The 16,623-nt window shown below is 46.2% G+C and overlaps 1 protein-coding gene across 1 annotated transcript in view; it reads right to left on the bottom strand.

Moving 5' to 3' along the window:
- HEG1 (heart development protein with EGF like domains 1) overlaps nt 1-16,623 on the bottom strand; it is an 83,661-nt gene that overhangs the window by 28,962 nt on the left and 38,076 nt on the right. The window contains exons 7-12 of the mRNA XM_052645155.1: nt 14,612-14,731; nt 13,868-13,987; nt 8,591-8,694; nt 5,664-5,722; nt 5,182-5,342; nt 1,060-1,194 (exon numbers count right to left, since the gene is read on the bottom strand). Of these exons, the coding sequence (XP_052501115.1) occupies nt 1,060-1,194; nt 5,182-5,342; nt 5,664-5,722; nt 8,591-8,694; nt 13,868-13,987; nt 14,612-14,731 (699 nt within the window). The remainder of the gene's footprint in view (nt 1-1,059; nt 1,195-5,181; nt 5,343-5,663; nt 5,723-8,590; nt 8,695-13,867; nt 13,988-14,611; nt 14,732-16,623) is intronic.

Genomic DNA, 16,623 nt, shown 5'->3' on the forward strand with positions numbered 1-16,623 from the left:
GAGCCGAGAAGGTGCACTTTTAAAGCACCTAAGTCAGAGGGTCCAAGCTCAGGATACAGCACTGCCCTGAAATGTATTTTTACCCTCTCCTCTAACAGGAAGTCTTGACAGAAATAAGCGGCACGTCACCTTTCCCTAGGACACCGTTTTCACTCAGATTCCAGGACATCTGTCGCTGGCAGGTGTTGACTGAGCAGGGAAACTGGGCCACACACGTTCTCATGTGATGCGAGGCCTAAGGCTACACGACACCTTTATGTTGCCAGTGTTCCTGCGACTGTGCATGGCAGCAGGCTTTTATAAGTCAGGGCATCCAGTGCTCTGGATTTTAATTCATTTTACTTTAAAGCAGTATTCGTGCACTGTGTTCACTGAACAGCTGATATCTGAAACTAGATGAATTTAATCTTCACCCAAGAGGTTAGCAGAATCAGATTTCTGACATAAAATCTTTAAAACCAGAACCCACTGGTTCAACAATAACCTGGGTAAAACACAAGAGCAAATGCGATGGCTTACAAAGTACCTCCATAACCACTGCCTCTTTAATTCCTAGAATATCTGATGAAGTCTCACTGCACCCATTGCACAGAAGAGGGAACTCGGGCTCAGCAAAGCTAAGTGCCTTGCCCGAGATGACAGAGGATGGGCAGGCAGAAGAGGGTTCTGACTCAGGTCTCCTGAGCTGCCAGCTACTGCTAAAGGGCACACCCTTGCCTTCATGCTGGTATTTCCATTTTAAAAGATTAGCAGACAATAGAATAAAGCTTTAGGAATTAAAACAGTAATTTTTCTAACTTCCTCTAAGTAGGAAAAAAAAGAAAAGGCCTGGCCACCCCAGGCATTCCATTCTCTTTTCTTTTCCTTTGAATCTGATTGGCCAGACTAGTGCGAACCAGTCAGAGATAATGCTATTATTCCAAGGAGATAACAGATTCAACCCCGCTGGGAGCCAAACAACCAGGACCAGTCACCCCCGGATTAGAACGGTCACCCCCAGAGCAGAGAGAAGCCCCTCCCCCACCCCTCGGGCCCCCGGGGCCCCAGGCCTGCCGCTACCTCGGCAGGAGTGGTCCATCTTGTTGAACTGGAAGTAACCAGACTTGCACTGGCACAGCGCGACCCCGTCCAGATCGGTGCAGATGGAGGTCTCCTTGTCACATTCTGGAGTCTTCCGCTTGCACAAGCTGCCCGCTGAAATGGAAAAACAAGACAGTGAAACAAAACAAAACCTCCTCCATGTCAAACATTTAGATGCGTGAACTTGCTATTTCAAGAGGCTCAGAGAACAGTTTCCAAAAGAGCCTGCGTGAAGCGCACTCCTCTCAGGGGGCCCTTCTGCGCTGCCTTCTTCCACTCCTTCCCCGGGGCTGGCCCAGCCTGTTACTAAAAGTTTACCCAGCGTGCCACAGGGAAAAAGCAAACCCTGAAGAAATGGGGTGGCATCCCCAACTCCAGCGTCCCCTGCAAACACAGCCCCCAGTAGGTGGGGTCCTCTGCACCTTCTCACTCAAGGGCTGCAGTGGAGAACCGGCCCAAACCCAGAAAGCATGCCCCTGCCCTCTCAGGAAAGAAGACCTGTCTCAGCCCGCTGCTGCCGAGCAGACTCAAGGAGTGGAATGTAACCTGGGTGTCTGGCTCCGTCACTGTCCGCCTCCCCACCGCCAGGGGCCGGCTCGGCTCTGGGTGGCCAGCGCCTGGCAGGGCTGGTCCACACTCAGGCTTGACACACACATGCTGAGGGCGGCACTCGACAACCAGTTACCGGGCCGAGAGGGCGCTCACCCTTCCCTGCTCTGCCCCCTCACTTTAGAGCCTCACTTCTACCACGTGTGCATATCCACCTGGCTTTGTCCAGCCCTGGGCGTGTGGGCCATGCTCATTTCAAGGATGACAAAGAACTCTTTCATGATCATCACAGAGCGTTCACTGTGGCGCATGTGGCCCTCTCTGAGGTTGCACACAGTGAATCCTCGCTTGGGCTGTATATAGCAGGCCCTCTGTGAGGTTGTAAACAGCAGGCCCTCTCAGAGGTTGTATACAGCAGGCCCTCTCTGAGGCTGTAAACAGTGACCCCTCTTTCGGGTTGAATGGGTTGTATATAGCAGGCCTTCACGAGGCATGAAACAGCAGGCCCTTTCTGAGGTTGTACACAGCGGACACAATGAGGGTGCTTTTACCACCTAAGATAGGGCTGAAGAAAAAAACACACATAATTGGGATCTGCAGACAACAGAACAGAAACATGAATGGAGGGATAGTGGAGAGTATCTTATTTACACCATTTACAGACTGAGGTACATCATTGTTTTTGGTGGGTGTGAACAAGTTCAGGGTGGGGACAGAGCTGAGGAAGGGCCACGGGTGCACACCGGGCAGTGAGGTTTGGGCTCCCTTCTCCCACCCTAAGGACACCACCACCTGATGCAAAAACCCAAACCAGGTGCCTGCTCTTCACATGGCAAAACTGCGCCCCCCTCCCAACCTCAGGCAGGCTCATGTGACCGCAGCAGACACCCCCCAGGGGCCCCGGCATCCGCCCCCTTGTCTGAGTCCTGAGAGCTGGGGGTCTATGGGTGGCTTGCTCACAGGGAGGTTAGTTTAGGACACAGCTTCAGCTCTCAGTGGTGAATTTCCTGTCTTTATCAGTGGAAGCTGGCGTGCTAAATCAGAACCCTATTTGTGTGTGTGATAGAATTTCCTTTGTTTATTGTGAAAGGTTTGTATTTAAGGGAGAAAAATGAAAAATGGAAAATCTCACCAAGCAAACTGTGAAGCTGGCACAGAGGGCGTACTAAAAGGCCACAATCTCTCATCTAAACTTTTTGAAGTCTTAATATAAAGAAATACCTCCAGCACAAAAGGCCGTCCAGGCCAGTACTAGTTTGTGCAGCAGCCAGTCTGAGCTGCCTGGCCTGATTAGATATTTTCTGGAAGCCAATATCACGTTTTTCCTCTGCCCTGCCCACAAAGCCCGCCTGTGGGCAAATACCACTTGCCTTGCTGAAGCAACTCTGCCGTCAATCGAAGCAGATTCCCTCGAAGACAGGGGAAGCTGGCCTTGCCTTTGTGACAGAGGGGTTGCTGTCCTCCAGATTCTTAATATTTTGTCATCAATCCATCAAACGGAACCACATATAATGCAGTTTTCATTTTAAGCCTGGCGATGTGATTATTCTGCACCCACAATTCCCATGGTCTTTCCTGGGCATAACATCCGCCAAACAGACAATGAGCACTGATGTAAATCTATGGCTGGGGTGCTCCTCTGGGGGATTTCCAAGGACTCGAAGCCTCTGGAGAGATGAGAGCTACAGTTCTTTGAAAGGCAAGGAAGTGGATGTTTTGTGAATTGAAAGGGAAAATCCCGCCCGTCCAAAGGCAGCATCCAGAGTAGCCGGCGGCCTCTCATATGCTGGGAACAACCAGATGTCAAAACCTGACCACTTCTGCTCATCTAGCCCAACTCTCTAGCACTCAGAGAGGTGAGTGAGACACCAAACACACGCTGGCAAAACCTGGAGAAGCCCTGGGAGGGAAAACAGAGAAGGGAGGCCGGGTTCAGCCAGGAGGCACGACTGTCTTTGATCTCAGGGGCTAGCAAAGCAGAGTCAAAGAATGGGCACCAGCCCCTGTGTGGGCAGGAATATATGGGAAATCTCTATATCTTCCTCTCAATTTTTCTATGAAACTAACACTGCTCTAAAATTTTCTTTAAGTCTTTAAAAAATAAAAAGCATGGGACTTTGGCAAGGAAGCAAGGGAAGACAGGAGCTTTCCCACAAGGAGGGCCACAGCATGAGCAGGGCAGCCATCGGCAGGGCCTTACAAACCCAAATATATGGCCACTTGATTGGCAAGACATGAAATGTGTTTACTAAGGACAAAGTAGTAACCTGATATAATGTTGACCATGCAGAACACACAGCATACGTGTTTTATGAACTGAAAGGTGCCCTTTGCCCTTTCTGGAAAGGAAAAAGCGGGACCTCTGCATCACTGGCAAGAAAAAGAAAGCCAAATCAAAGAGTTCCTGCCTCAAAAGGTAGAGTACAGTATGAAGGGGCAGGGACTTTTTAGCTAATTCCCCAATGAAGCTGAATGATAGCAACTTCAACTCCAGAATGTTGGCCTCTTTTCTTTTTCCTTCAAGTGAATAACTAGCCCTGAAATGGGCCAAAGCTCTAGCATTTATCCCAGAACAAAAGGTGAGCTCCCGGCTCTACAGAGCACAGTCCAGAAGGAGGGCTTTCAGGACCAGCTCTTACAGAGCTCTGGCCCACCGGGAAGGTCCAGGATCTGCTCGCAGACAGAGACCAAACCTGCTACCTACAGTTGAGCATCTGGGCACCAGATGGGGAGGCTGACTCTGACTCTACACTTCTCACCAGTCCTGTGTGAGTAAAATGAGCCAACCAGAGCCAGCTCAGACCACTTACGAGACGCAGCGGGGGCAGGCCCCCCTGCATGAGGAAGCACTTTTGATTCCAGCAGAATTTTCCCATCCCAGAGGCGAAACCTCCCTTCCAAGACCCAAATATGCCTTCCAAACTTGTTTCTAATCCCTTTATTCATCTGTTTCACACCAGATGCTCTGTAGAAGCTTTTGACAAAAACAGATAAAGAACAAGAAAAGAGAAATCACGGACGGCACCATGAGCTATCTGGCCTCCAATCTTCATCTTGTTTCTGCGCATTTAGAATCTGCAAACAAATACACAGGAGGATGGGAGACACTGCACGTGCTTTATTTACCTAATGGCATGTCATGATGAAGGTTTCGGGCCATTGACAAGTGTTGTACATTCTGTGTGTGAATTCTACCTCCCCAGAGGGAGGGAGCCTTTCAAGGGAAAGAAGAGTGATTTCTGCTTCATTACATCTGCTCCTATATCCCTTCCAATACCAAGGCTGTAGAGGAGAAACAGAAAAAGCATGCCAAGGACTGGGAGACTTCAATGCCGTGTGTACAGGATCGTGTGTGTGTGTGCGTGCAGGTGTGGGTCAGTGCACATACACACAAAGATATACACACACAAACCCCTTGTGGTTAATGCCCATTTCAAAGACAGGCCAGCTCTATGACAAGTTTCTTGGACCTGCGTCCAGAAGGCCTTACACTTCTACCCTAGGTCTGTGCGTAACTGGATGGGGGGTCTTCCCAGAGGGCCCCTCTCTTACCTCTAAAGATCCGCCTCTGAGACCCCAAGAGCTGGCAGACCTCAGCAGAGGCCCAGCAGGAGTTGACGCATTTCTGCATCCTGTCGGCCAGGTCGAACAGCGTCACATTGGAGGCCAGGGAAAAGGTGGCTTGCAGTGACATCACCACAACACTGGACTCCCTACAGGCAAAGTATACATATTTTAATTGTCCTAAACTGATATGTGGGTCTCAGAATTTTTGGAAAATGAGTGTCCTCCCCATTCTCCAGTAAGGGCCTGGGAGAGCATGAAGGTTCTGTGACCTTGGCCTGGGATCACCCCTCGTAGCCTACAATGAACTGACCTAACTCACAGATAGGTCCTCTTCCAAAAGGTTCTCCATGAGAAATTACATCACAGGCAAAACAGGGGCCAGTGTTGTTGCCATCACACTTGTTAGAATACCCTCCCCTTTCTATAGGACTGGTCCACAAACAAGTACATATAATCCTGCTACTTACCTAGAAACATGAGCTGTGGATCGGGTATAACCAGGTAATGTTGAGAAACACACATTTAACTGAAAGGAAGAAGTTTATCATTAACTGTGAGTCAGACAAAAAAGCCTTGAACCTAGAACCAATTTCCTATTTTCAAGATCAAACAGGCATTTTCCAGTCATCGAGTTATCAGCAGGCAGCCTCACACAGAGTGGTGTCCTTTTTTTTGTTCCTTTCTTAAATGCCTTTCTGCTCTTATTCTGTTGTTCCATGAGCACAAAGGGAGAGAGGCAGATAGTAAATCAGTGGGGTGAAATCTTGGCAGGAAATGATGCTCAGAATAGCACCCTTGGATGCAAAACCTCTTCAAAGGAGCAGATCTCGTCTAAGATCTGCTCCAGGGTTTCAAACAACCTCAGAGGCAACTGTTTATTTGGACTTTGCACAGTGAACAAGGCTTCCTGAAAAGGCTGGGTTCCTTTCAGCTCCCTCAGGTCTGGCAGGCCTTACACAGACCCTTCATAATCTACAATGAGTTGACCTAACTCACAGATAGATCCTCTTCAAAAAGGCTCTCCATAGGAAATTACATTACATGGGTCAAGAGCCCTTTTGTTGAGAGCAAATTAAGAGTGACTCCCTGTGTTTGCCTTGTGCCCTTGGAAAGAGCAGAAAACCCCTGTGGGGCATGATGTACCACGCCTGCTTCCCCATTCTGCCCATAGCACGAACTGGGGCTTGGGGCTTCCTCTCATGCAGCTGAGGGTCTCAATATCCTGACCAATGCAATCTACCTGTCTTCAAAGCCTGTGTGTCAGACATATCTCATCCTTCGCAGGATGCTATCAAACCTTTTTTGTCTTTGTATTAACATTGCTTTATATTCATAAGGCAATGATTTATTATGATTAAACTTTCTTTTTCCCCAGGAAAAAACAGAAATAGCACATTTCAGAACAGAAGAGCATCTTGGGAAAGGCCATTTGAGTCACAGCCTAAGTCCTCTCTAGTCATAACCTACATTTTCGCTATTTCTTGGGGGTGGGGATGTCACATCACTAATAAATTATATGTTGACACTGGGTGTGTGTGCGTGTGTGCTGTTGCTTCAGTCATGTCCCACTCTTTGCGACCCTATGGACTGCAGCCCACCAGGTTCCTCTGTCCGTGGGATTTTCCAGGCAAGAATACTGGAGTGGGTTGCCATGCCTGGGTTGCGCAGCAATCAAATCTGTGTCTCTTGCATCTCCTGCATTGACAGGTGGATTCTTCACCACTGAGCCACCAGGGAAGCCAGCTGATATTGGGTAAAACTGAGCAAAGCAGATGGGTCACTGAAGACCATCTAATGGGAAGGACTATATCTCTGCAGGAGGTTCTCAGCCCCTGTACTATCTAAGAAGGAAATATTGACCTACAGCCCAGCAAAGAGGCAGCTGCAGTGGGGTGCCAAGAACACTCACTATAGGGTTAGTAGACATAAAACCCTGCCATTTAGCAAAGAATTTGACTTTAACCAAAGAGAGGTCCAGCCCTTGACTCCTGGAAGGTAATCTCTAATCCTTTGCAATGTCCTGCCTTTATAGACCTCGAAGCCCTGGCCACTCCAGATAGTCTAACAGTATGATTTATGCTGGGGGTTTTGAGTTACAAGGTACCAGCTGGACCTCCAGAGGGGCTAGAGACTCAGGTCAGGATTACAGGCAACTATCTGTGTTTTGGCTCCAGACACCAAGGCTCGGTGAGTCTGCCTGGCTGGCGATGCGCCATGAAAACTGTATACATCACTGCTGAGAGGAGTTAACCGTGTCTATGACCTCACAAAGAGAGGACGACTGGAGTGAATCTGAAACCCTTCCGGACTCTGCCTCATGCACCTCCTCCCTTGGCTGTCCCCTGGCTCTTCCCACTGTAATAAGCCCTAATGTTGGATTTCACAGCTCTCAGTGAGATTTCTGAGTACTTCTAGCACGTTACCAAAGCTGCCTCTCGGAGATTCCGAAGCGACAGTGGCCTAGTGGATTGGTTCCTAACTTTGCACCTGCTCTGTGTAATCTCAGGCAATGTCATTAACTTCCAGAGCCCTCCAGGCTTTCATCTGTCAAGGTGTTGGCAATACCTCTTACAGGAGGTAAACTGCCTGTTACAGAGTAGATGCTCATACAGAAAGGGAAATGGAATCTAATTTTTACACAAATCAAACTCATGGTCTTATAAAATCTTATAGGTTTTGGCTAACATACTCTTACCCATAAAGAACAAGTAAAATTAAAATCAGAAATCAATCTCTAAAACTTATTTTAATGGCAAATTTCAAGTTTCTGAGCATTAACTCTTAGACTCTGGTAGCAGCTAAGAAGCAAAATACTGTCTGAGCTTCATTTCTGACTCTTCTCCCTTCTTCTCCATTTGTACTTTTTTCCTGACAAAAAGGAGGCGAGGAGGGAAAGAAGAAGAATCAAAGGCCCCCAGATAATCCATTCAGTGAATTCTCAACCCTGGATAATGGGATTAACTTCCACCTTTGTCATTCCCTTGAGAAAAAAGCATCATTCTCCCCAAGTTCTGAGACACACACAAAAAAGTCACATAGCAGGTCAACAGCAGATGGGACGGCAGGGCTCTCTGGGTCTTTCCTCTTTACCAATAGCTCTTCCTGGTGCATGTCACCTAAGTGTGTGACATGGAAAAGGAAAAAATGCCAAGGCATTGATAAAAGCAGTTCAGGAAGACACATTAGAAGAAATGCTCCTACCAGCATCACTAATTCTCAACACCTCCCTACTATTTCTGAGAGGCCTTTACTTTTACCCTGACATTCGCCTTCCAAGTATGATAGAAATGAACAGTCTGGGAGATACAGGTGATCCTCAGGAGGCTCCCACTCCGGAGAAAATCTGTTCTAGAAAACAAAGGACTAGCAGGGAGATGCCTCTTGGGACACTTACCATTTTGGTGATCTCATTTTCAGCTTCACGGAGGTCTGAACGTTTTTCCACGGTGGTATTAAAAAATGTTTTCTTTAGTTTAAACTCTGTCACGAAGGTTCTAACTGAAAATGAAAACATAACCTGTTAGACCTCACAAGGTCAACCTGCACAAGTGTGAGCATCTGTAAATCTCAGGGCACCCAGCTTTCCTCCACCTCCCAGGATGCTCTCCAAACATTTCTTTCTCCTGGAGGGCAGAGACCACCTCTCTCTCCTCAAGGTTCGTCTAGCAAAGTGAGCACCTACTCAGTTGAGCTGAAGGCTCAGACTGAGCAGACCTTTGGGTGAGAGGCTCCAAGGAGCCTTTAGCCTACGTGAGCATGAGCCCTTCCTCACCTCTCCAATGGGCTCTCACATCTTGGATGCTCAGTGAAGCTGTGACAGAGAAGAGAGGTGAGCTAAGGACACAGTTCAAGGAGGAGGAGAGGGAGACCTGGGGCTAGAAAGACTTGTCAACCCCTGTAAAGCTTTGGATGAAGGAAAGTTCTTGCTTTCTAGGTCTTTTATGAAGTTAGTTAGCAAGCCCTAACTTCAAGGGTGTGCTCTGATTTCCTCTTCTCATTAGTCACCTCTATCCAATCCCTATTCCTCTTGCTCAGAGGAAATGTCTGTTCTATCATTGATAAAAGAGGCTTCCAGAAGCTGGGTTACCTCCCAGGATCACCCAGCTCCCAAGGGCCAAAATTAACATTTAACATCACGTGAGTCCATCTTTCAAGGCCTTCTACCCCCTAAACCCGCAGACCCCTGAGGAATCTGACAGTCTAAGGGCAACTAAGTGGCTGCAGAGAAAGGTGTCAAACATCCGCAGCAGGGCCCCACTCTAGGGAGCTGTCAGACTCCATGACGATAAGCTGTTTGTGAAAACAACCCATATTCAAGATACCGCTGGGTTCAGACACAAAAGGATGTAGCCCCATTTTCCAAGGTCCATTTCACTCCTAAAATAAAATTCTAGTTAACATCAATTTGTGCTGATTGGGCCTGAGGGGAATGGAACTTACAAATGGGTAGGCAATCAAAAATTAGGGTGGCCTGCCGTATATCTGGCTCTTATCTTCCTTAAGATTAAATTCTTATCTCTCCCTCTGGACAAGAAAAAAAAAAATCTCAACACAGAAACCCATGAAGCTGCTCTTTCACAGAAAGCTTGCCTGCTGAATTAAGAAAAAGGCCCACAAATGAGCCAGGGAAAACATTTAACATCTTATACTTACTGTCTAAAGCCCTTAATCCTTATTTAACATCTTTTTGCTTGTTCTACAGTTCAGTGAAGCCAGCTGCTTAGGACTCTTTCTGAGCAGCAGGGAGCTCTTTGAAAACATTCTTGGCCAAATGAAAGCGTTTCAGCACACTCTAATTTGCATGTTCCTCTGATGTTTATGAACAATGAAGCTAAATGACTTGAAAAGGGAAAGATGATTGTTAACACAGTAAGCGGCTCTCCTCCTGATCCATGGTGCCTGTGGGACACTCCACACACAGGCTTCCAGAACAGTCCCCCCACTCCTTCATCCTCAGGTCTAGGTCTGCACCCAGACCCTCTGTGCAGAAACACACACATGGTAATCGGCAAGTACAGATCTCTTCTGAATCCGCGCAGTAAACATGGCCTCTGCATCCGTGTGAATATGAATAAGGCTCCACAGGGTCCCCCAGGCACAGTCTTCCCACTGCAGTTACATCATCTGGCTTTAGGGCAACTTTTTCGCTGGTGATTTACATATTATCTAAATGATTCTTAAAAGATCCATAATCATTGCTCTGTATTCAGCGTAGTTTATCACTTTCATTGCTTTCAGTCCTGGTCCAAGAGATTAGAAACCTTATGTCACAGGATACCTCCCATCTGAAGAATCCTACCACTTTCCAAGCTTGCTCAAATACATTATTTTATTTGATCTTCATAATATCCTCGAGTGGGAAGAAGAGCAGGTGGTAATCTGATTTTACAGATGAGGAAATTGAGGCTCAGGGAGTCAGTGTGCTGTACATGCTGACCCTGGAACTGGAAACCTGGCATTTGAGCCTCTGGGCAAGTATACTTTTCCATACTGTTCCAAAATCATTTCTGTCTCCATTCTTAAACGGAAAACTCCTCGCTTATTTTTTACAGGGTGCAGCTAAATGGAATAGGTTACCAGGATGTCTTAACTTTGACTGATGTTTATATTCTCAGATTTTTTTTCCTTAAAAAATAACACTTTGACTTGATCCCTGTATTTTAAACAATTTTCAAATTCGACCCTTATTTTAGTAGGGTACAAGTTGTTGAAATACATTTCTAGCCCCAAGATGGAGCTATACCTGCCTGGGGTACCACACCAGCAAGTTCAACTTTCAAGTTCCTAAAAATGCTCCCCTTGATTAGTAACTCAGTGCATCAGTCAGCCCAACTTCAACAGTGAAGCCAACTCTGGGCTCTATACTTCTTTCTAAATAAGGTCAGATAATTGGAGAAGGAAATGGCAATCCACTCCAGTACTACTGCCTGGAAAATACCATGGACAGAGGAGCCTGGTAGGCTACAGTCCATGGGGTCGCAAAGAGTCGGACACAACTGAGTGACTTCACATGCAACCCCAGACCATCATGCCCTGTTTCCCCATTGCTGCTTCTATGTTCTATAAAACTCAGTTCAGTTCAGTTGCTCAGTCATGTCCAACTCTTTGCAACCTCATGGACTGCAGCATGCCAGGCTTCCCTGTCCATCACCAACTCCCACCGCTTGCTCAAACTCATGTCCGTTGAGTAGGTAATGCTATCCAGCCATCTCATCCTTTGTCATCTTCTTCTCCTCCTGCCTTCAATCTTTCTCAGCATCAGGGTCTTTTCAAATGAGTCAGCTCTTCGCATCAGGTGGCCAAAGTATTGGAGTTTCAGCTTCAGCATCGGTCCTTCCAATGAATATCCATGACTGATTTCTTTAGGATTGACTGGTTGGATCTCCTTGCAGTCCAAGGGACTCTCAAGAGTCTTCTCCAGCAGCACAGTTCAAAAACATCAATTCTTTGGCACTCAGCTTTCTTTTGGTCCAACTCGCACATCCATACATGACTCCTGGAAAAACCATAGCCTTGACTAGACGGACCTTGGTCAGCAAAGTAATGTCTCTGCTTTTTAATATGCTGTCTAGGTTGGTCATAGCTTTTCTTCCAAGGGGCAACCCATCTTTTAATTTCATGGCTGCAATCACCATCTGCAGTGAGTTTAGAGCCCAAGAAAAGAGTCTGTCACTGTTTCCATTTTTTTCCCATCTATTTCCCATGAAGTGATGGGACCAGATGCCATGATCTTAGTTTTCTGAATGTTGAGTTTTAAGCCAACTTTTTCACTCTCCTCTTTCACTTTCATCAAGAGGCTTTTTAGTTCCTCTTCACTTTCTGCCATAAGGATGGTGCCACCTGCATGTCTGAGGTTATTGATATTTCTCCCGGCAATCTTGATTCCAGCTTGTGCTTCTTCCAGCCCAGCATTTCCCATGATGTACTCTGCATATAAGTTAAATAATCAGAGTGACAATATACAGCCTTGACGTACTCCTTTCTCGGTTTGAAATTGTTCCATGTCCAGTTCTAACTGTTACTTCTTGACCTGCATACAGATTTCTCAGGAGGCAGGTAAGGTGGTCTGGTATTCCTATCTCTTTCAGAATTTTCCACAGTTTGTTGTGATCCACACAGTCAAAGGCTTTGGCGTAGTCAATAAAGCAGAAGATGCTTTTCTGGAACTCTCTTGCTTTTTCAATGATCCAATGGATGCTGGCAATTTGATCTCTGGTTCTCTGCCTTTTCTAAATCCAGCTTGAACATCTGGAAGTTCATGGTTCATGTCATGTTGAAGCCTGGCTTGGAGAATTTTGAGCATTACTTTGCTAGCATGTGAGATGAGTACAGTTGTGCAGTAGTTTGAACATTCTTTGGCACTGCCTTTCTCTGGGATTCGAATGAAAACTGACCTTTTCCAGTCCTGTGGCCACTGCTGAGTTTTCCAAATTTGCTGGCATATTGAGTGCAGCACTTTAACACTCAGTAAAACTCACTCTTGCCCAAAATGGCTCCGAAAGAGTGTTCCTCCCATGGTTTGCAAGGCCCTGTACTTCCCCAGTCCATGAATTACTTTCCCTTTAATAAAGGACACCAAACTCATTACCTAATTGTCTTAGTTTTGTCACTTGACACCACCTTCTTAAAAAGTCTTGATGATCCTCCTCAGCTCATGGGCAGTAGAAATCATGCAAATAACAATTTCAAAGGATACAGACATTTGTTCTCTCAAAAAAACATTTACTAAGAACTTTTTCTGTGTTAAACAGCACAATAAGAGATTTAAGATGATCCCAAGCTGTGTCACTGTACCTGACAGTTCCCTGATCCATCTTAGATAACCCCATTCCTCACTTCTAATTTCTTCTTCACTGAACTTGGCATTCTAACACAGGTTACACGCCCTGGGTGCAAGAGAGTTCTTAGGACAAACACAGCCTTATGTGATGGAAGAATGGTGGGCTGCAACCCTGGCCTCTCACAAAGCAGTTACGGAAGCTGCACCACTAGCTACTGGGTCAGGGCCTTAGTTTTCATTTGGGTTGTTGGCTTTTTAACCTGTAAAATGGAGATTATATCTAAAACCAACCAGCTTCATGGACTCTATTAAATTCAAGGTCAAAATGTGACAAATTGTATGATACAATTTTGGCAGTAGCTTTGTAAAAATGTATCTACCTGTGGACAAGAACATGAAGATAGTTTTTAAAAATGAAAAGTATGTGCGAATATGGTAGGACATCAGGGTTTTATTCTCTTTTTTCTCTCCCTATTTTTTTTTTTTTTTTTTACTCTTTGGTTGAACTATCCTTTTGATCTTTTTTTCCCCCTAACTGTAGGGTAGAACGTTAAGCAAATAGTGTTTGCATAAATGATGGCATACTTATGCAGTCACTACAAAGTTTATATAATATTTTTAATAACATGAAAAATGTTTAAGATATAAAGTTTGTACAAATACCATATGACTTCCAACTGTATAAAAATATAATGTACACTAAAAAAAGACTGCAAATAGAGTGCTATGTCTCCGAGTGGTGGAATAATAGTATCGTCTACTCCTTCTATATTCCTTCAATTTATACCTTGGGCAAATATTGATTTTGATTAGGGAGGAAAAACAATAAATGTTATTTTGCAAAACACATTGTAGTGCAGAGAAAACTCCAAGACAGACGAACTCTCTTACCCAAATTGCATATCCCTTTTTCCAGCTGGTACCCCACTGGGCATCTGCAGGTGAAGGATCCCTGAGTATTGTTGCACATGGCTAGGGGTGGGCAGGGGTTCGAGAGGCATTCGTTCACATCTGTGGAAGAGGGAACACAGGACCACAGTGAATCTGCAGCGGGCAGCACACTCACAGTCTGGTATAAGGAGCACTTCTAAGAGCCAAATGGCACCGGGTGTGGAGAAGACCAGAACGAGTGGGCACCGCACTTGCTCTCAAGGGGCTACCAGTCTACTGAGCGTGGGGACAGCCAGGGGTACAAATAAACATGAATGTAAGGCAGGATTTGAAAGTACAGAGGAAGTAAAGAAGGTAGTTATTTTGATGGGAGAGAGAATTAAGGACTGTTTCAAATAACACCTGGACAAAGACTGGAAGGACTTTAATAAGCAGATGTGGGTAGGGGGATTCTAGGCTGAAGCACCAGCACAGCGAAGGTCAGATCAGTAAATTGTGGGAGTTTTCAGGGAGCCGTGGGTGGTCCAGGAATGCAGAGTCCACAGAAGGCAGCCGGATCATGGGGGCCTGTCAATGTCACTGTCTGACATTACTCTGCAGGCAATGCATAAGCATGTTAACCTTCAAGTAAGCAGGGCATGAATTTAAAATCTTGCTGCCCTATGTTTTGGAGGAAAAGGAGTCTATTGCCTGCCTCAGTGTGGCACTATATTATGGACCGTCGCAGACGACTTTTCTTCTTACCCACACTGCAGTTGTCCCCTTGCCAGGAAGGTGAGCACACACATCGGTACCCAGGATGTGTGGTGGGATCCACAATGCACTTCCCATCATGAAGACAAGGGTGAGTGGTGCAGCTGTTAACTGAAAACACATTTCCAGAATAGAGCAGTTAATCACACAGCAAACGTAAAAAGGCAGCTCTAGGTAAATATTTAATTCTCCCAGCTAATATTTGATTCTTGCTTATTTCTGTGTACTTGCCCTGAAAAGGCCATACTACGAAATAGAATGGGTTCCCGGAGGTGCAGAAGAGAAGCATGGGGACTGGATGTCGGCACTGGCTGTGTACACACAGGCATATCAACAGCTGGATCCCTGAATACAGGAGCTGGTTCAAATCCGAATGCTGCTTACAGATTCCTGAGCCTGGAAATGATGACACTGCCTTGGGATACTTAACAAATTCTACTTGAAGCAATGCCTATTTAAAACACACATTAAGGGGGAAATGACACTTAATCAATTATCCTCCTTGCTCCAAGTTTTCTCTTTTCCAAAGATCTCACACTGTAAATGGGTCTCCAAATAACCATGCAGTTGTTCAGAAAAAAGCCCACAAGTGAGCACTCTCTTCACACGGTGTGACCATGAGCCCATCTGACTCCGCCAGGCCCTGGCGAGGCCCAGGCACCACTGTCCTCTTGGACTGCCGGCTCCTGGGGCAATGACCACACTCTCTGTTTTGGTCTCTATAACTGGTCTTGTCACACTCCATTTATACCATAACTGCCTAATAAAGGTTTCTGACACACATTGAGAAAAATCCAAACTCTTAACAGAAGGAGAAAAGTCATCTCCAAGGAGAAAAGTCAGTGGTAGAACGAGAAAAAGAAGACAAAAATAGAGAGTTCTAGCTCCAGAATTACCCTGAAGACAAATAGGCTAAACCTGAAGATGGTGTCCTTGCTCCTCACGGCTACTTGGGATATATCTGAACGTGTGCACAACACCTATATAACCAACACTGCACCCACGGGCTCTGTCACAAGACATAGCAACAGCCAATATCAATCCTCCTCCTACTGGTCTACAGTTATCACTGCAGGGGCTGAAATCGGCTTTAAGGGACACTTGTGAATTATGTTCTATCTAATATTGGAATATACTTGGCATCTGGAAACGAAACCTGTGAGTCCTGAAGCAGGACTGCAAACTTGCCAGAAGCAGCAGCCAGCTTCCGTCTCCGAGCGGCACGCAGGCCACTGGCACAAAGCGGGCACTGATGCATCAGGGCTCTCGGGCTGCATGGGCTCTATGGCTGGACCACAAGCTGGACGATGGCTGCCTAGTCGGACCTGCCTCCAATGCCCTCCCCTTCTTCCCTCTTTCCTTCAGTCTCCATTACACTTTTTTTATCAATAGAGTTTTCCTTGCCTGAGTCTAGACAAACTAAATATCCAGCAAATCTTGGCCCTGATATTAAAGGAGGTAGCATCCTACTCCCTACTACCTGTCCTTAAGTGACAAAGAATCATGTGGATGATTTTATTTCTCTTGTCCCAGCAACTTTTACATGGATAGAGAGATACATAACCTCAAGTGCAATGTCACACAGTCACTATGGGAAAGGTCAGTTCATCGTCCTCTCATTGAACATGTCCCTTCACCCGCATTTATCAGCCAGCGCCATAGTCTTAGGGAAATCTCAGGGGATCAAGAGATGCTTCCCTGGTGACTGGGGCACCAGCTGACTAACCCAGAAGCTTGGGATTCTGATCTGGAAGCAGGCACTTGCTCACTCTGTGTCTCAGACAGGTCACATAAAGCTTCTTGACTTGTTTCCCACCCTTCAGTCTCACTTCACTACCCCACTCTGGCCTTGTTAAAGGCATGCTCGAAAAGGTCGTGCAATCACAGGGCACTACAAGCTACTCACTACTAGTGTCAACACGGCCAATGGCATCTTCTCCTGTCTGCCCTCTGTAACTCAGGGGTGAGAAAAGGGTGAGAAAATGGCCACTGGGGCATTCTCT

Source organism: Budorcas taxicolor, chromosome 1, assembly GCF_023091745.1.
Source record: "Budorcas taxicolor isolate Tak-1 chromosome 1, Takin1.1, whole genome shotgun sequence".
In the NCBI taxonomy this organism is placed as follows: domain Eukaryota; kingdom Metazoa; phylum Chordata; class Mammalia; order Artiodactyla; family Bovidae; genus Budorcas; species Budorcas taxicolor.